At 47.2% G+C, this 20,525-nt stretch overlaps 1 protein-coding gene across 1 annotated transcript; it reads left to right on the forward strand.

Annotated features, from left to right (window-relative positions):
- Positions 1–1,369: 1,369 nt before the first annotated feature.
- On the forward strand, positions 1,370–20,525 carry MKRN2 (makorin ring finger protein 2). Its single transcript, XM_073574264.1, has 8 exons — positions 1,370–1,565; positions 12,934–13,062; positions 13,304–13,476; positions 17,273–17,583; positions 17,787–18,001; positions 18,310–18,420; positions 19,382–19,526; positions 20,276–20,525. Exons 1-8 carry the CDS (start codon positions 1,540–1,542, stop codon positions 20,420–20,422), a joined length of 1,257 nt encoding a protein of 418 aa, XP_073430365.1. The 5' UTR covers positions 1,370–1,539; the 3' UTR covers positions 20,423–20,525.

Below are 20,525 nucleotides of genomic sequence, written 5' to 3' on the forward strand. Positions count from 1 at the left end.
CAATGTATCTCCCCCACCACAATACATTGTCTAAATAGGGATTATCCATAGTATATATATATTTGTTCTCCCAAAAGGACATATATAAGTTGTCCAGAGTAGGAGAGAATTTTGACCCCATCGGGCAGCCACACACCTGAAGATAGTACTTAGTGTCAAATTTGAAAAAATTGGTGTTCAAAAGATGTTGTAACGCCATAATGATAAATTTTTTAAGATCAGAACTGAAATTACTTTCTTCAGTCAAAATGGTGGAAACAGCAGATAATGCCAAATCATGAGGTATACATGAATATAGAGCAACAACATCACGTTATCCATGTGTGGGGAGGCCCCCATGCAACCTCCTGAAGTGCCTGCAGAAGCTGTTTGGTGTCTCTAATGTGACCTGGTGTTTTCAAAACCAAAGGTTGTAATTTTCTGTCTATCCACTCGGAGAGTTTTTCATTAACCCCTCCAATACCGGCCACTATGGGCCTGAAAGGTGGAGGAAACACGCCTTTATGAATTTTGGGTAAGGCGTGAAATACAGGACACACTGGTTTATCCACATATAAAAAATCAGCCATGCGCTTGTATTGTTTTTTTCCTTTTTTTTTTTTTCTTTCTTCTTGCAAGGGAGTGACTCCACCAGTGATTTGAGGGCTTAGTTGTCTGCCTCTTTGATTATACACATGTGTGGAGTCCCTCTGCTGATTAGGAATGTTTATAATCATTTTGTGAACTGTTTTGTTTCATGTCTCTGAGGAAGAACCTGGTGTAAGGTTCGAAACGCGTCAGGCGTGGGGGTCTGTTTTCCCCTTTATGGTTTTATCATGAAATTATGTGAATAAAACTTATCGTGGATTTTATTAAGTCTCCAGTGCCGGACCTTCCCTTTAATGCAGCACTCCCTTAAGGTTTTTTATTGTTATTTCAGCGCTGGAGTGTTGCTTCTGATCCAAGGTCCCTGCGAATGGAATGAATACATAGAATGAATAGAAATCCGCTGATTTGAAGTGTTTTTTCACACGGATTTTGGAGCAAAATCTAAAACCCCATTATAAAAAGCTGAGTGTGAACACGCGCTGAGGCGAGAACTCACATATGGGGAATTTTACGCTGCGGTTGCAGAGCGACGAGTAAGATTTGCATTAATATGTATTAAAAAAAAAAAAAACAAGCTGAATTTGTTGCAGCGAAATAAGTGGAATAATACGCCACACGTGACTCTCCACAGTGCAGGGATCCGTACACCCCCGGGTATATAGATGTGTGAGAGGAGTCAGCTTTCCTCATTGTCAGGATGTGAGGGGTTAATAGTCGCACACAGGAGCGGGAAGGAGTCAGTAACGGAACACTAAGAACAAAAAACTTGCGGAATGCTCCGGAACTGAGGCGCTGCGGACATGTTTATCGCCGGGAGAGTTATCGAGCTGCACCTCTAGTGACGTCATACCGGCGGCAGCTGGGGGCGGGGACAAGGAGAAGAAGGGGAGGAGCCTGTGGGAGACCTTTGCGCGACAATAACACGCGTGTGGCCGTTGTCTGGTCGGAGCCATGAGCACAAAACACGTGACATGCAGGTGAGAAACGTGAGGGCGGTCTGTCCTGTGTACGGACCGGGGAGAGGGGGGCCCGGGGACTGTCCTGCTAGTGGGCGGGACTGTGCGGAGTGTCAGGGGGTGGGTAGTCCATGTGGAGGCGCTCTGCCTGCAGGGGGAGGATTCTCCTGTACCGCAGCCGTGAAGTCTCTCTACAGGGGAGGACATGTGGGGTGAGGAGGTCAGGGGGCCTGACTATACTGCAGTGCGATCAGCGGGGCGACCGCTGGGCCCCTCCCGTAGGATCGGCGGGGCGACCGCTGGGCCCCTCCCGTAGGATCGGCGGGGCGACCGCTGGGCCCCTCCCGTAGGATCGGCGGGGCGACCGCTGGGCCCCTCCCGTAGGATCGGCGGGGCGACCGCTGGGCCCCTCCCGTAGGATCGGCGGGGCGACCGCTGGGCCCCTCCCGTAGGATCGGCGGGGCGACCGCTGGGCCCCTCCCGTAGGATCGGCGGGGCGACCGCTGGGCCCCTCCCGTAGGATCGGCGGGGCGACCGCTGGGCCCCTCCCGTAGGATCGGCGGGGCTCCTCTCATCCTTAGAATAAGGGGTTCTCCAGTGATCACTTGTTGATTGGTGGGGAGATCACTGGGACCCCCTCTGATCCTAAGCATTAAAGGGATTCTCCAGTGACCAGTTGTTGATCATTGGGGTCCGATAGTGAATGGAGTGGCAGATGAGCATGTGCTCTGCTTCTCCACTCACACGAGGGTATTGTGCCCCCTATTGATAATCGGTGCAGGTCCCAGCAGTTGGACCCATATCGATCATTAAATTACCAAGCCCCCTATTGTTTCCAACTTGTTCTCCCTTTAAGGAGTCTGCTGGTGTAGAGTTGTGTCCTCATCAATGGTTTCCTATCCACCGAGGCCTAATTTTCACACGACCGGGGGCCACTGTGCGGGAAGGGAATAGGAGACACGGCAGTACAACAGCACAGTGACATCTTGGTTATTCGGATCTGTGAAGACCCTAGAGGTCAGAACTAGAGTTGAGCGACTTTTGGTTTTTTAGGGTCGAGTTTCGTTTCGTGAAGTCGGGGTCGTCCCGAAACACGAAACCCAATGTAAGTCAATGGGGAATAAAAGTCGGCAGTGAGAGGAGGACAGGAAACACACCTACAGTGCCCATTTGAATGCCAAAAGCATCAATTCTTCTTACTTAAGCTTGTCAACCTTAATTAACTTCATAATACAAGTTACGCACTGAAAAATGGGGGTTATTTGGCTAAAGTTGTGGGGGGGTAGGGCTGGCTCCAGGTTTTCATGTGCCCTGGGCGAAAGAGCGCCCCTTTAACACATACCACAACTCATCATGCTCCGATACGGCAGAGAAATAGCGGTATAGTACAATGAAAAATACCTCACTTTTTACATCTCATGACGAGGCCCATCTATTTCTCCATACAGAATCATTGGTCCCATATAATGTTTGAAGCAGTATATGATGAGCTCCACATAATGCTACAGTATATGTTGGTCCCCATGGATGAAGCTCCACTGTCTTTTGGGCCCAAGTAATGCTCCAAACATAATGGGCCCCATTTCTAATGCTCTAGTGTATAATGGGCCCTGTAAATGCTGCTCCAGTGTCTGATGTCCACCTTTGGAATGTTCCAGTGTATGGTGGGCCCCATCTATCATTCTCCAGAGTATAGTGCTCCCCAAAAATTGCTGTCCCAACATTGAAAACAATCAAATAAGTCTCCTCGCTAGGGAATCCCTGTACTAGTCTGGACTCCTCGTCGTCCCCATCTTCCATCTCACTGCACAGTATTTCAACCTTGCAAGTGCTGTGATCCTGAGCAAGCAGGGGGGGCCCACTCGTTGGCGACGGCACTGGCACAGGGCCCCTGATAGTACGGTGGTGTGTCTGATGGCGGGTGGGCCGAACCTGCACTTTCATCTGCAGCTTCCTCTTTGTCACCGTGTAAGATGGAACTGTATATGGGAAGGGTAACCTGAGTTTCATCAGGGTCAGATTCAGGCCGTGTAGCGTGCGAGGGGAATGTAGTGGTCTGGGTCAATGTACCAGCAGATTCATCGAGCAGTGGCTGGGCATCAGTGCACTTGTGTCGCCCCCAGGAGTACGGTCGCCACAGTGGCATTACCTTCCTCCTAGAGAGTGTGATGTCATGCTTGGGAGCAACGAAGGATCTCTCTAGCAGGTTAACTGATTGGGCGGCGTTATTCCCACGAGTCATGACCCTCCAAACAGCGTTCATGAAGGCAAAGTGTTTGTTTTACGTGGGCAGTATGGTTGCAAAGCTGAACCTTAAAGGAATGTCCAGAAGGGCACCACCAGGAGTGGAGCCTACGGTTAAATTCGACTCCACCTGGGAAACCTCAACCATGCCAGCTACAGAACAGATGCACACATTGCAAGCTTAATTCCGTTAACGAACGAGACTCCGTCATGCCCCGCGGTCCGAGTCCGGCTTACTAGAGGGACACGTGAGGCTCTGGCACATGAGATTGGCCAATAACTGGTGTGTCATGCCCTTACATGTCCGTGGCTGCATGTGCGCTACACTGAAAAGGCCAGCGTTTGTCGCTTACAGGTGCAGATAACCCGCTGAACAACGTTAGTGATGGGGATCACTGATTACAATTATTACCCGCGAACGATGATTTCCCAGTAAGTGCAGGTCAACCGCAGTTCCGGAATTAGGCCTAACCGTCATTCCTGAAAAAATGAAAAACTTACGTGTGCAAACCACAGGTGCTGTAGCTTGCTTAACAGCCCGCCAGCCGTTCTCACGCCCAGTATGGATTACACATGATTGCACAAAGGTGAGAAAGGGTACCGTATCCCCGGATAACATGTATGGATAGCGTACACATTCAAAATATATGTCTATACATCAGAAGGCAGGCTCAGACGGTGTTAGGCCCAGTATGGCTTGCACGTGATTGCACAAAGGTGAGAAAGGGTACCGTATCGCAGGATAACATGTATGGATAGCGTACACATTCAAAATATATGTCTATACATCAGGAGGCAGGCTCAGACGGTGTTAGGCCCAGTATGGCTTGCACGTGATTGCACAAAGGTGAGAAAGGGAACCGTATCCCCGGATAACATGTATGGATAGCGTACACATTCAAAATATATGTCTATACATCAGGAGGCAGGCTCAGACGGTGTTAGGCCCAGTATGGCTTGCACGTGATTGCACAAAGGTGAGAAAGGGTACCGTATCCCAGGATAACATGTATGGATAGCGTACACATTCAAAATATATGTCTATACATCAGGTGGCAGGCTCAGACGGTGTTAGGCCCAGTATGGCTTGCACGTGATTGCACAAAGGTGAGAAAGGGTACCGTATCCCCGGATAACATGTATGGATAGCGTACACATTCAAAATATATGTCTATACATCAGGAGGCAGGCTCAGACGGTGTTAGGCCCAGTATGGCTTGCACGTGATTGCACAAAGGTTAGAAAGGGTACCGTATCCCAGGATAACATGTATGGATAGCGTACACATTCAAAATATATGTCTATACATCAGGAGGCAGGCTCAGACGGTGTTAGGCCCAGTATGGCTTGCACGTGATTGCACAAAGGTGAGAAAGGGTACCGTATCCCAGGATAACATGTATGGATAGCGTACACATTCAAAATATATGTCTATACATCAGGAGGCAGGCTCAGACGGTGTTAGGCCCAGTATGGCTTGCACGTGATTGCACAAAGGTGAGAAAGGGTACCGTATCCCAGGATAACATGTATGGATAGCGTACACATTCAAAATATATGTCTATACATCAGGAGGCAGGCTCAGACGGTGTCAGGCACAGTATGGATTTGACGGCCCAGACTACACAGCGGAGGAGCAGGGAGAGGTAAAGATTGCAAATGCTGGGGCCCTGCCCAAGCAAGGGGGGCCCACTCGTGGGCGTCGGTACTGGCACTGGGCCCCTCATAGTACGGCGGTGTGTCTGACGGCAGGTGTGCACCACCACCGTCAGAGACACTTGATTGCACTATGAGGGACCCTGTGCCAGTGCCCGCGCCCAAGAGTCGGCCTACCCACCTGTCCAGGGCAACGGCACTTGCACGGTGTCGTGCTCTAGGTGGTGACCCTGGCCATGGGGGGGGAGGCAGCACAGTTAGGGAGTTTTAGAAAGTGGCATATGTTGATGTTGGACATTCAGCTGATGCAAAAGGCGAAATAGGTCAAGTCCCAGGAAGAGGTGGACCAAAGCAAGCCATTTTTCTGTCACCCTATGTGTCATCAGGGGAAGGTGGGACAAAATCCTTGGAAACCCATGCATGGTTCATTTTAATGAAGGTTAGATCATCCACATTTTGGGTTGACAGACGGGTCCTTTTTTCTGTCAGGATTGATCCAGCTGCACTGAAGACTTTCCGATAGCACACTTGCAGCTGGGCAAGCGAGCTCCTGTAAGGCATATTGTGCCAATTCAGGCCAGGTGTCCAGTTTAGCGGCCCAATAGTCAAAGGGGAATGACCTGTGTGGGAGAACATCGATATGGGAGGAAAAGTAGTTTGTAACCATAGTTGACAACTGCTGTCTCCTGTCACTTTCCATCGATGCAGTATTACCAGTTGTGTGAGCGGTACTTGAAAAATCAGTCCACAACATTGTCATGAAACTCCTGTCTCCAACGCCACTTCTGCTGTGTGCACCATGAACACCTCTGCCAAGCTGCCCCCGGCCCATACGGCTCGTGTGAGAACCATCACCGCTGCTGTGTGCTGGGAATGCCTCAAGCAACCGATTTACCAGAGTTGCTTGTTTATTAGCCAATATTAGGTCAAGGTTCTCCTGTGGTATGATGTTTTGTAATTTGCCTTTATAGCGTGGATCCAGGATGCTGGCCAACCAGTAGTCATCATCGTTCATCATTTTGGCAATGCGGGGGTCCCTTTTTAGGATCTGCAAGGCATAATCTGACATGTGGGCCAATGTTCCCGGTGTCAATGATGCACTGCGAGTGCTGGGTGGAGGAGCACTTTCTGGCAAATCCACATCCCTCCAGTTACGCACAAACCCTGTACCAGACCTTGCCACGCCAACATTTTCACTTGCCCCACGAGATGCATCCTCCTCCCCTAAGTAATCATCCCCATCATCATCCTCCTCCTCTTCTTCCTCCACCTCGTCCAGGAGAGGTCCCTGAGCAGACAATGGCTGAATGTCATCAAGGATTCCCTCCTCCTCTTCCTCCTCATCAACATTGGCTGCAGACGCCTGCTCCTTAAGGTGCGTCAAAGTTTGCATGAGCAGACGCATAAGTGGGATGCTCATGCTTAGGATGGCGTCGTCTGCGCTTACCAGCCGTGTGCATTCCTCAAAACACTGAAGGACTTGAGAGGTCTTTCAGCTTCGACCACTGCACACCTGTCAACTCCATGTCTGCTCTCAAAGTGCCTGGCCGTGTATCCTCCCACAAATGCATTATGGCCTGCCTCTGCTCGCACAGCCGCTCCACCATGTGCAGGGTGGAGTTCCACCTTGTTGCAATGTCGATAATGAGGCGGTGGTTGGGAAGGTGGAGCAATCGCTGCAGCTTCTGCATACGAACGGAGTGTACAGGTGACCGGCAGATGTGCGCGCACAGTCTTCGCACCTTCTGGAGCAGGGCTGTTAACTCCGGATAATTTTTGAGGAAGCACTGCACCACCAGGTTCAAGGTGTGAGCCAAGCAAGGTATGTGGCTGAGTTTTGAAAGGGCTATGGCTGCCACAAAATTACGGCCGTTATCACTAACTACCTTGCCTGCCTCAAGATGTACACTGCCCAGCCATGACTCAGTTTGTCGCTTCAAGTACTCGGCCAGCACCTCGGCGGTGTGTCTGTCGCCCAAACACATCATCTGCAACACAGCCTGCTGACGCTTTCCACTAGCTGCTCAATAGGGGGACACCTCGTGTGCAACAGTGGCAGCTGCAGATGGAGTGCTCGTACGACTGCGCTCTGTGGACAAGCTTTCGCTTCTGGAGGAGGAGGGTCGAACGCCTACAGCCAACTGTTTCCTATACCGTGGGCTAGGCAGCACTGTCCCACCACCGCTGTCCCCTGTGGACCCTACATCCACCACATTAACCCAGTGCGCAGTGATGGACACGTAATGGCCCTGGCCATGCCGACTGGACCATGCATCAGTTGTGAGGTGCACCTTTCCACTCACTGACTGCTTGAGTGCATGGACAATGCGGTCTTTTACATGATGGTGGAGGGCTGGGATGGCTTTGCGAGAGAAGTGGTGGCGACTGGGTAGGTCATAGCGTGGTACTGCATAGGCCATGAGTTCGCGGAAAGCTGTGCTTTCCACCAACCGATAGGGCATCATCTCAAACGAGATTAGTTTGGCAATGTGGGCGTTCAAACCCAGTGTACGCGGATGAGAGACTGAGTACTTTCTTGACCTACTCATAGTGTCTGGGAGGGTGAGCTGGACTTGAGAGCTGCATATGGTGGAAGTAGCGGTGGACAGGGCGGACTGAGAGAGGGTTGATGATGGTGATGGAGTTGGTGTTCTTTCTGATGGCCTAGATTCAGTATTTCGTTGATATAACAGTGGGATTCCCTGACTGCTGTGGCCTTGCAACGACACCTCAACATTTGCTGCTGTGCTAACCGGTGGGCTTACAGTGGGGGAAACAATGTAGCGTTGCTGACTACCTTCTTTGTGATCAGTTGCACTTGTGGCACTTGAGGTTTGGTGTTGTGTCCACGCTTGCAAGTGCATGCTGGTTAAATGTCTAAGCATGCAACTGGTATTCAAATTTTTCAGATTTTTCCCTCGGCTAAAGGTCTTTGCGCACTTCTTACAGATAACCTTGGCCTGATCGTGAGGATTTTGTTCAAAAAAGTGCCACACTGCACTCTTCCTACTTTGGCAGACATTTTGCGGCCTAGCATGATGTGATCTTTTTACCGTCTGGACAAGCTGTCCAGCAACTCTTTTGATTTTTGGAACCTGTCTTTGGAGTGCTCCGGGCCTGCCAGATAACAGCTGTTGCGATGTCGATGTCTGCTGTGGATGCTCCTCATCTGAGCTATTGGAAGCAGCACCCTCTTCCCCCAATGGATGCCAATCTGGGTCAACAACTGGGTCATCCATCACCTCCTCTTTAATGTCATGTGCACCTTCCTCTGTGTCACCGTGTATGGTGGTATAGTGTGCGGGAAGGGGCACCTGAGTCTCATCAGGGTCAGAATCTGTCTCTGTACACTGCGAGGACAATGTAGTGCTCTGAGTGAATGTACCAGCAGAATCATCTATCAGCGGCTGTGCATCAGTGCACTCCATGTCAGATTCATCTTGGCCTGGGTAATTCACCATTTCACTTGATAATCCAGGCATGGTATGTGAAAACAGCTCCATGGAGTAATCAGTAGTATGGCCTGCGTCATCCTTCAATCTTGGTTGGGGTGAAGGACACAAGGAAAGGTGTGGTTCATGAACATGAGCCTCCAATGACGACTCAGTGCTTTTATTTTTTACAACTTCAGAAGAGGAGGCGATAGAGCTGGAGGCTGAGTCAGCAATGTAAGACAAAACTTTTTCCTGAAGCTCTGGCTTTAAAAGCGGTTTGCCAACTCCTAGAAAACTAAGCCTTCGAGGCCATGTGGAGCCAGACGATGACGCAGGCTCAACAGCTCCTGCATTCGGTCCTATTTTGCTTTTGCCACTACCATCAGATCCACCACCAACACCATCATTACCAGCTGCCAACCCCCGCCCAATTCCACAGCCTCTTCCACCAGCCTTCCTCATTTTTGGTAGAAATGTAGACAAAATCCAACAAACTATATAGTAATACAATGTACAAGGTGTCTATAGGACAGGGGAGATTTTGAATTTCTGCAGACACTAGTGGACACTGGACACTTTTGGATTGTGTGAGTCCCACTGAATATCAGCGCTATGTGACAGGCTCGATGGCACAGGTGTGAAAAAAGTGACTACAGGATAAGGGAGATTTTGAATTTCTGCAGACACTAGTGGACACTGGACACTTTTGGATTGTGTGAGGCCCACTGAATATCAGAGCGCTATGTCACAGGCTCGATGGCACAGGTGTGAAAAAAGTGACTACAGGATAAGGGAGATTTTGAATTTCTGCACACACTTGTGGACACTGGACACTTTTGGATTGTGTGAGGCCCACTGAATATCAGAGTGCTATGTCACAGGCTCGATGGCACAGGTGTGAAAAAAGTGACTACAGGATAAGGGAGATTTTGAATTTCTGCAGACACTAGTGGACACTGGACACTTTTGGATTGTGTGAGGCCCACTGAATATCAGAGCGCGATGGCACAGGTGTGAAAAAAGTGACTACAGGATAAGGGAGATTTTGAATTTCTGCACACACTAGTGGACACTGGACACTTTTGGATTGTGTGAGGCCCACTGAATATCAGAGCGCGATGGCACAGGTGTGAAAAAAGTGACTACAGGATAAGGGAGATTTTGAATTTCTGCACACACTAGTGGACACTGGACACTTTTGGATTGTGTGAGGCCCACTGAATATCAGAGCGCTATGTCACAGGCTCGATGGCACAGGTGTGAAAAAAGTGACTACAGGATAAGGGAGATTTTGAATTTCTGCACACACTAGTGGACACTGGACACTTTTGGATTGTGTGAGGCCCACTGAATATCAGAGCGCTATGTCACAGGCTCGATGGCACAGGTGTGAAAAAAGTGACTACAGGATAAGGGAGATTTTGAATTTCTGCAGACACTAGTGGACACTGGACACTTTTGGATTGTGTGAGGCCCACTGAATATCAGAGCGCTATGTCACAGGCTCGATGGCACAGGTGTGAAAAAAGTGACTACAGGATAAGGGAGATTTTGAATTTCTGCACACACTAGTGGACACTGGACACTTGGATTGTGTGAGGCCCACTGAATATCAGAGCGCTATGTCACAGGCTGGATGGCACAGGTGTGAAAAAAGTGACTACAGGATAAGGGAGATTTTGAATTTCTGCACACACTAGTGGACACTGGACACTTTTGGATTGTGTGAGGCCCACTGACGCTGTATGGTGTGAAAAAATGCACGCTCAGTACCTCAGCAGGACAAAAAAAAAAATTGGGATTGCTTTTAAAAAAGCAGTTTGCAGAGCAGTGGGTAAACAGCAATGCAGCTGTCAGGAAGCCTTAGAAGGCAGCCTAACAACCAACACCGCTGATCCACCACAATATAGCCTCCCCTTGCACTGCACACACAGTGACTGGTGTGTTGTACAGGCAAAATCGCTAGCAGAAGCAGTTTTTTTTTCTTCTTCCCTGCCTAACGCTCTCCCTACAGAATCAGCAACCTCTCCTTATGCTAAGATCGGCAGAAGTAAGATGGCGGTCGGCGTGCACGCCCTTTTATAACCCCTGTGACGCCCACCAAAGCAAGCCAATCACTTGCATGCCCTTCTGAAAGATGGTGGTGACCCCTGTCTATGTCATCACGTTGCCCACAGTGTCCGTGGATCCTGATTGGCTGAAAAAGAGCGCAAAACAAACTTTTGAAACGCGACTTTGGCGAGTAAGTCGCCGACCTCGTGGCCGACCTCATCCTAGGGTCGGGTTTCGTTTCATGAAACCCGACTTTGCCAAAAGTCGGCGACTTTTGAAATTTTTCGACCCGTTTCGCTCATCTCTAGTCAGAACCTCTTTCTTTATATGATGGGGCTACCCATTGAAGACCCCTCTCTAGCAGACCTTAAGATCTTTTTTTTTTTTTTTTTTTTTTCTCCATCCCAAAAATGCACCTACCTATCTGCTCATCACAGCATCTTCTGCACACTTCAAAAAATATAGGATGGGGCCAGCGGTCCTCTAGTATTAAACTAATGTGCAGTTTCTCATACGCCCCAGCCAATATACAGTTGTGTGTGTGTGTATATATATATTTAATGTGTGTACTCTATAAAGTCAATGAATACATGAGCTCCACTATTGATGCACCCTCACAGTTTTGATCATAATTGCATAAGCCCATTCACCAGCTATAAGCATCTCAGAAGAGACCCTGACTTTACAGATTCTCCTCTGTGTTACTCGACCTCAAATATAAATATATTGGGGAAGAACAGTACCCAGCCTTACTGCCCCCTCTACACTTCATTTATCCATATCTGTGCCCAATTCACATTCTTAGTTCGGGCTCATTTAGACAACCTGGTAGCGGCCACATTTTATCACCTGTGTTATGGCTGCAGATCCTGGTCAGATAGCAGATCTTTGATAATTGATATTGTAAGTTCAGGTGTTAGACCCAAATAATTGAACCTTCCCAGTCGGTACCTATACATGACCCATAACTTCATCATAATACCGGCCGGTACCTGGCCTACACCCTCATCACATGACCATACCTTACCATGTTACAAGACTTTTTAGATGTGTCTGAAGACTCCACTCAAGTCGCCTTTTAAAATGTTACTGAACTTTTAGAAAACTTTCGTCATGTAATAATGAAGTTTTGGTGGGTGCACTGGTGCTGAGACCCCCACCCATGGCGAAAACAAAGGAGCGAGAGCCCTCAACCGACCTCAACGCTGAAGATGAACTCTATACTTTCTATTGAGCCCGTCTGTGGTCTCGGAGAAGGGCAGCGGTCAGCTGAGAGCTTTCACCTCTTGGTTTTGGCCATTGTGGCCACCTGTCCTTATTGTTGGAGGAATGCAGAACTGTCAGAGAGCTGCTTCTTTGTTTTAGTAATCAGTGGGGGTTTCTACATTCGGACCCCACTAAGCAAAACTTGTCACATGTCAAAAGTTTTCTAATAAAACTAGAATATTAGCTAGAAATTAATCTGTTTATTAGTTTTCCACATTGAACCGATCTGGACTATTCTGTCTTACCGCACTCACTCAATGTTTAATTGCACCTTAATAAATAACGTCCCGAGACCGTCATATTCAGCCCATGTGTCCAACCCTGAACCTCAAGAACTGTGCCCAACCCAAAACTGTGTCTCATGTCCAAACCATAGGCGAGTCTCAACATTGGCACCAGAGCCACGCTTGCATCTGTAGAACCAGCCCTGAACCCAACCATCGGTTCCTCGTTGGATGCGCACGGCCATTGTTGAAGATGCATGCTGCCGAGTTCCCTTTAATATCATGCTGGAGAGTATTGTAGCCACATGCCCGCTACTAGTAAATTTCCTGGGTGCTACCTAGAAAATACGGTCCAGGTAAAAAATAGTTGTGCGCAGACGGACGGTAATGTTTGATCACAGAGACCGGCTCCATCTTTAGCCAAGCTTCTTATCGACACATAACGTAGGACTTCAGATTTGACCCTTTTGTTTCTGCCATTGTTCCTGTAACATCGTCATTCTGTGTTCTCAGATACTTCATACACGGGGTGTGTCGAGAAGGAAACCGCTGCTTGTTCTCTCATGACTTGATGAACAGTAAACCTTCTTCTATCTGCCGATTCTACCAAAAAGGACAGTGTGCCTATGGATCCCGCTGCAGGTACGGGGGAGCTTACGCGTTGCTGATCATTTTACCGCAACACGTTACAAATTAAAGTGCAAGCTCTTAGGTCGTAGCTCAGAATATTTGGGAATTTGCTGAAATATCCCCTAACGTGACGTTATTGTCAGAATGACTCCATGTAGAGATTATGGTGCAGAAATGCTAGCGCCGGCGAGAGGATTCACGATTCCTGTGACCGTGCTGCTTTCTGTCACATAGATATGTTTGTGTTTTACAGATATGATCACGTTAAGCCTACCAGCTCTCCTGTGGTTTATTACCCTCAAGATGTCCCAGCAGCTTCGGTCGAGGCCCCTCCTGCATCGTCATCTACAGTAGAAGCCCCTCCAGTTGTCACCAAGACCACCCCGCACAAGCGAGAGAAGAAGTCTATCGTTCTCCGAGATCGTGGTATGTACAGTAGTTTAGTTCTTCTTTCCATGTTTCCCTTCCCAGCCGTTTTTCTTTATACATAACTTTTTGCCCCCCCTAGGGGATGTGAACCTGCTCTCCTTAGGCTGGGCCTTTCAGGAGCACCGCGATGATGTCCTCGTTGGCCTTAATTAGACCATTGCATCACAAGTAGGGATGTGCACTTGACATTTGATCAGGTGCCCAAAACACTTAGAATCATGTCAGTGATTGACAGCAGCATCTAGGTGGTGAAGCAGCAGCAGTCAGAGCTCAGCTCAAGTTACTGCTTGGAGCCGGCTCATGTACGCCCTGCATTGTGTAAGGGGTAAAATAGTTGTTCAACTTAGGAAAAAAAAACACCTAAAAGTTGTACGATAAATATAAGCGTAATGTATGCAATTTGCAGATGGTCATACAGTGGGGAAAATAAGTATTTGATACACTGCCGAATTTCCGAGTTTTCCCACCTACAAATAATGGAGAGGTCTGTAATTTTTATCGTAGGTACACTTCACCTGTGAGAGACAGAATCTAAAAATAAAAAACAGAAAATCACATTGAATGATTTTTAAATAATTAAATTGCATTGTATTGCATGAAATAAGTATTTGATCACCGACCAACCAGCAAGAATTCTGCCTCTCATACACCTGTTAGTTTTTCTTTAAGAATCATCCTACTCTGCACTTATCACCTGTATTAATTGCACTTGGTGGAACTTTTTACCTGTATAAAAGGTATCTGTCTACATTCTCAATCACATTCCAACCTCTCCACCATAGCCAAGACCAAAGAGCTGTCTAAGGACACTGGGGACAAAATTGTAGACCTGCACAATGCTGAGGTGGGCTACAGGACAATAGGCAAGCAGCTTGGTGAGAAGACAATAACTGTTGTCTCAATTATTAGAAAATGGAAGAAACACAAGATGACTGTCAATCTTTCTCGGTCTGGGGCTGCATGCAAGATCTCGCCTCATGAGGTAAGGATGAATCTGAGACAGGTCAGGAATCTGCTCAGAACTACACTGGAGGACCTGGTTAATGACCTGAAGAGAGCTGGGACCACAGTCTCAAACATTACTGTCAGTAACACACTACACCATCATGGATTAAAATCCCGCAGGGCACACAAGGTCCCCTGCTGACGCCAGCACATGTCCAGGCCCGTTTGACGTTCACCAGTGACCATCTGGATGATCCAGAGGAGGCATGGGAGAAGGTCAGATGAGACCAAAATACAGTTGTGGCCAAAAGTATTGACACCCCTGCAATTCTGTCAGATAATACTCCGTTTCTTCCTGAAAATGATTGCAAACACAAATTCTTTGGTATTATTATCTTCATTTAATTTGTCTTAAATGAAAAAACACAAAAGAGAATGAAGCAAAAAGCAAAACATTGATCATTTCACACAAAACTCCAAAAATGGGCCAGACAAAAGTATTGGTACCCTCAGCCTAATACTTGGTTGCACAACCTTTAGCCAAAATAACTGCGACCAACCGCTTCCGGTAACCATCAATGAGTTTCTTACAATGCTCTGGTGGAATTTTAGACCATTCTTCTTTGGCAAACTGCTCCAGGTCCCTGATATTAGAAGGGTGCCTTCTCCAAACTGCCATTTTTAGATCTCTCCACAGGTGTTCTATGGGATTCAGGTCTGGACTCATTGCTGGCCACCTTAGAAGTCTCCAGTGCTTTCTCTCAAACCATTTTCTAGTGCTTTTTGAAGTGTGTTTTGGGTCATTGTCCTGCTGGAAGACCCATGACCTCTGAGGGAGACCCAGCTTTCTCACACTGGGCCCTACATTATGCTGCAAAATTTGTTGGTAGTCTTCTGACTTCATAATGCCATGCACACGGTCAAGCAGTCCAGTTCCAAAGGCAGCAAAGCAACCCCAAAACATCAGGGAACCTCCACCATGTTTGACTGCAGGGACCGTGTTCTTTTCTTTGTATGCCTTTTTTCTCCTGTAAACTCTATGTTGATGCCTTTGCTCAAAAAGCTCTACTTTTGTCCCATCTGACCAGAGAACATTCTTCCAAAACGTTTTAGGCTTTTTCAGGTAAGTTTTGGCAAACTCCAGCCTGGCTTTTTTATGTCTCGGGGTAAGAAGTGGGGTTTTCCTGGGTCTCCTACCATACAGTCCCTTTTCATTCAGATGCCGACGGATAGTACGGGTTGACACTGTTGTACCCTTGGACTGCAGGGCAGCTTGAACTTGTTTGGATGTTAGTCGAGGTTCTTTATCCAACATCCGCACAATCTTGCGTCGAAATCTCTTGTCAATTTTTCTTTTCCGTCCACATCTAGGGAGGTTAGCCACAGTGCCATGGGCTTTAAACTTCTTGATGACACTGCGCACGGTAGACACAGGAACATTCAGATCTTTGGAGATGGACTTGTAGCCTTGAGATTGCTCATGCTTCCTCACAATTTGGTTTCTCAAGTCCTCAGACAGTTCTTTGGTCTTCTTTCTTTTCTCCATGCTCAATGTGGTACACACAAGGACACAGGACAGAGGTTGAGTCAACTTTAATCCATGTCAACTGGATGCAAGTGTGATTTAGTTATTGCCAACACCTGTTAGGTGCCACAGGTAAGTTACAGGTGCGGTTAATTACACAAATTAGAGAAGCATCACATGATTTTTCGAACAGTGTCAATACTTTTGTCCACCCTCTTTTTTATGTTTGGTGTGGAATTATATCCAATTTGGCTTTAGGACAATTCTTTTTTTTTTTTGTCAGTTAATAAAAATTAAATGAAGATAATACCAAAGAATTTGTGTTTTGCAATCATTTTCAGGAAGAAACTGAGTATTATCTGACAAAATTGCAGGGGTGTCAATACTTTTGGCCACAACTGTAGAACTTTTTGGTATTCACTCCACTTGCTGTGTTTGGATGAAGAAGGTGGTACGACTTCAAGAACATCGTCCCAACTGTGAAACATGGTGGGGGAAACATCATACTTTGGTGCTTTTATGTAAAGGGGACCGGATGACTGCACCGTATTGAGGAGAGGATGAACGGGGTCATGTATCGTGAGATTTTGGCCAACAACCTCCTTCCCTTAGTAAGAGCATTGAAGATGGGTCGTGGCTGGATCTTCCAGCATGACAATGACCTGAAACACGCAGCCAGGGCAACTAAGGAGTGACTCCGTAGGAAGCAATTTCAGGTCCTGGAGTGGCCTAGCCAGTGTCCAGACCTGAATCCAACAGAAAACCTTTGAAGGGAGCTGAAACTCAATGTTGCCCAGCGACCGCGCAGAAATCTGAAAGATCTGGAGAAGATCTGTATGGAGGAGTGCACCAATATCCCTGCTGCAGTGTGTGCAAACTTGGTCAAGAACTTCAGGAAACGTCTGACCTCTGTAACTGCAAACAAAGGTTTCTGTACCAAATATTAAGTTCTGTTTTTCTTTTATATCAAATACTTATTTCATGCAATAAAATGCAAATTAATTATGTAAAAATCATACAATTTGATTTCATGGAATTTTTTTTTTTAGATTCTGTCTCTCATAGGTGAAGTGTACCTATGCTAAAAATTACAGACCTCTCCATTCTTTGTAGGTGGGAAAACTTGCAAAATCGGCAGTTTGTCAAATACTTATTTTCCCCAGTGTATATGAGACTGTCAAGTTCGGGCCAGGAGAGTAGGAACCAGTGTTTACATTGCAGACTGTACTCGGATTTGTGAAACCGGCCTAACATACAGCAACGCTTTTACTTTAGCTGATGGGAGAAATAAAAAGCGTCTAATGTTATATCTTTTGTACTCAGATCTATGCGGACAGACGGAAGAAAAGAGCCGAGTCAATGCAATTTCCAATCCGCATTCTTGCAGTGATGCACAAGGCGCCGATCAGGTCGTAAAGCCACATTCTTACCTGGAAGCCATCTGTACTGGATTAGAAGAAGTAGAAATGGTCGCCCCCTATCTTGAAGACCCCCACCAACTTTGTCCCTATGCAGCTGCTGGGACATGTCAGTTTGGAGAAACCTGTGTCTACATTCATGGAGACGTGTGTGAGATTTGCAACCTACAAGTACTTCATCCATATGACCAGGAACAGAGAAAATCCCACGAAAAGGTGCGGGAAAGTCATTGTCACCAGTGTCCATAACCTGGATGTGCGGATTACACACTCTATATAAAAACAGTATGTTAAAATAAACAAAAAAGTTACACTTTATAGCTGTGACATTAGTGTTGAGCACTTTCCAGAGGTCCCGTTAATGTGTTATTTTTCGCACAGGACTGGGGTTAATCACCGGTATTTGCTTCCTTCCCCAGTTGTGCATGGCGACATTTGAACATGAGATGGAAAAGGCTTTTGCTTTCCAGGCCAGCCAAGACAAAGTGTGCAGTATCTGCATGGAGGTGGTGTATGAAAAACCTTCCACCTCGGAGCGTAGGTTTGGAATCCTGTCGAACTGCTGCCATACATATTGCCTCTCCTGCATCAGACAGTGGCGATGTGCCAGACAGTTTGAGAATCCGGTTATAAAGTAAGTGTGACCACGACGCGCGTCCAAAAAGTGATCCGTCAGCGCACAGATATTAGATTAGCTGCACCCGCCGCCCTATAAAACATTTATATGGGGGAAAGTGGCGGCTGAAAGAATGGTCAACAGATAAGCAAAATGGGCAACAAAATTGTTTGTTTTTTTTTTTATATTACTGGATGTTAAAAGTTGACCCTCAACTATGAAGGTTGAGAATCTCTAAATCTTAATTACCTTTATGCAATCAAAGAAGTATACCTACACATGTCTGATTTCATCACTTTTAACATAAACCCTTGTTTCCTCATCAGGTCGTGCCCAGAATGTCGTGTTATATCCGAATTTGTGATTCCTAGCGTGTACTGGGTAGAAGATCAGGGCAAGAAGGATCAACTTATTGATGCTTTTAAGCAAGGCATGGGGTAAGTGACTCATGATACAGACTCCCATCTAATCTGAGAGAGGGCCTGGAGAGATGGTGCCGGCCTGGGGGGTGGGTGCAGGTGCCGGCCTGGGGGGTGGGTGCAGGTGCCGGCCTGGGGGGTGAGTGCAGGTGGTGGTGCCGGCCTTGGGGGGTGGGTGCAGGTGGTGTTGCTGCCTGGGGGGTGGGTGCAGGTGGTGTTGCTGCCTGGGGGGGTGGGTGCAGGTGCCGGCCTGGGGTGGGTGCAGGGTGCTGTTGCTGCCTAGGGGTGGGTGTGGGTGCGGGTGCTGCGTCACCTGGGATTTGTTAAATAGAAGAGGACTCGCGCAGATCCGGGCCGCCGCGTTCTACTCTGTAGTCATGTTCTAAAACATAATAACTGCGTAGTAGTGCAGCTGCTTGAGATCATGGAGCTGTGGGAGAGAGAAGCCGGCTGTCACACAGCCGACTCCCCATAGATAAGGCAGAGAGGGTTTATTACCGTCTCTGCCTTCCTGCTTGCTGTATACACAGCACTGACATTGCTTCCTCCAATGGACTCAGCGGTCATGTGATCGCTGGATGTAGGGAGAGAGCAGGAGCTGCTGGGTCCTAGGACACTCGGTCAGCTCTGCTATGCAGCCAGGAGGCTGATTTTTTTTTTCCTTTGTAATTTGGGCTAATTTACCAGCCCCAGTTACAGGGGAAATCCAATTAAAATAATGATAAAAATGAAATATAATGTCATAATGGGCATTTCAATGTGTGAAGGAAATAAAAAAACAAAAACAAAAAAAAAACTTCACCCATCTGAGAACTAGTGCAATCTCCATCTCTGGGTTGTTTCCATGTTTGTGCAATGTCAGTGTGCATTATAAAGAGCCGTCGTATTGGCTGTATGGCCATTGCCAGCTGTACTTGTCAGGAGAGTATGTGAGAAAATGTGTGTATTATTGTGAAATATGCCTATTTTTCTGTTTTAGTAAAAAGGCCTGCAAGTATTTTGATCAGGGACGCAGCACCTGCCCCTTTGGGGGTAAGTGCATGTACCTGCATGCATACCCAGATGGAACCAGAGCCGACCCTGAGAAGCCAAGAAAACAGCTTGGATCAGAGGGCACAGTGAGGGTGTGTATAGTTATGCAAATCACTTAATTTACCGTATCACTAAAATTCATACTGCGATCACATTAAAGTCCCGTCCCCCCTACACATCAGAACACTGTCAGCAGAACGATTATTCAGCCAACCGCCCTCTCTCCTAAAAAGATACAGTAATCTGTGTAGATTAGAATATACACTGGCGCTCCTGAAATGAAGTGCTGAAAACTGCTGGTGTCGAGCCAGAATCTGTGCCACTCCTGACAGTGTTAAACTGGAGAAATAGGGTATAAAAATACACCTGCTTACCAGTATCCCTGGATGTGTATTTTTGACTCATTTATAGCTGCATTCACGGTACGTGGGGAAATTCTTTTGCAGGTGATCCTTGCACGCTTACTGAGACTTGTCAGCTACACACATTTGCTGCAATAGCCTATTTGGTTATTTTATTTCTAGCGCAGGTGTCTTTATACCCTATTTCTCTAGATACAGTAATCTCTCAGCTGACAGTTCTCGTGTCCCCTATGAGAGCCGTGGTTGGACATCTCTCCAGGGAGAACAAAAGGATCTACAGTTGGATCCCTTCTCCCAACAGATGATGTTGGGCAGTCCCCGTCCATGTTAGTCTGGTGGTTGAACCTATGTTCGGCCAACTTTGGTCCAATGTGTATGAGGGGCCTTGGCGGTCACTACTTCACAATAGATGACGCATCAACAGACGGCTGATAAGCGTCGTACCCGACCATATAATCGATTGTTCTGTCTCATTACAGTTCTTTAATGCGGTCAGACTCTGGGACTTTATTGAAGATCGAGAAAATCGAAGTGTCCCCAGTACGGATGATGAAGTGGCAGAACTTGGAGACTTGTTCATGCATCTGTCAGGAGCTGACCAGCCAGACACAGCATCTTCTAGCTAAAAAGTATATTTATTACAAAGTAGAGCACAGAGACTGTGTGGAAGTAGTGTGATGATGGCAGAACCAAGTGTCCTTTTCACAAGAAAATAAAACTGAGCCGCTC

The sequence above is a fragment of the Dendrobates tinctorius genome, unplaced genomic scaffold (genome assembly GCF_039654945.1).
Source record: "Dendrobates tinctorius isolate UK_male_01 unplaced genomic scaffold, ASM3965494v1 ptg000038l, whole genome shotgun sequence".
NCBI lineage: Eukaryota > Metazoa > Chordata > Amphibia > Anura > Dendrobatidae > Dendrobates > Dendrobates tinctorius.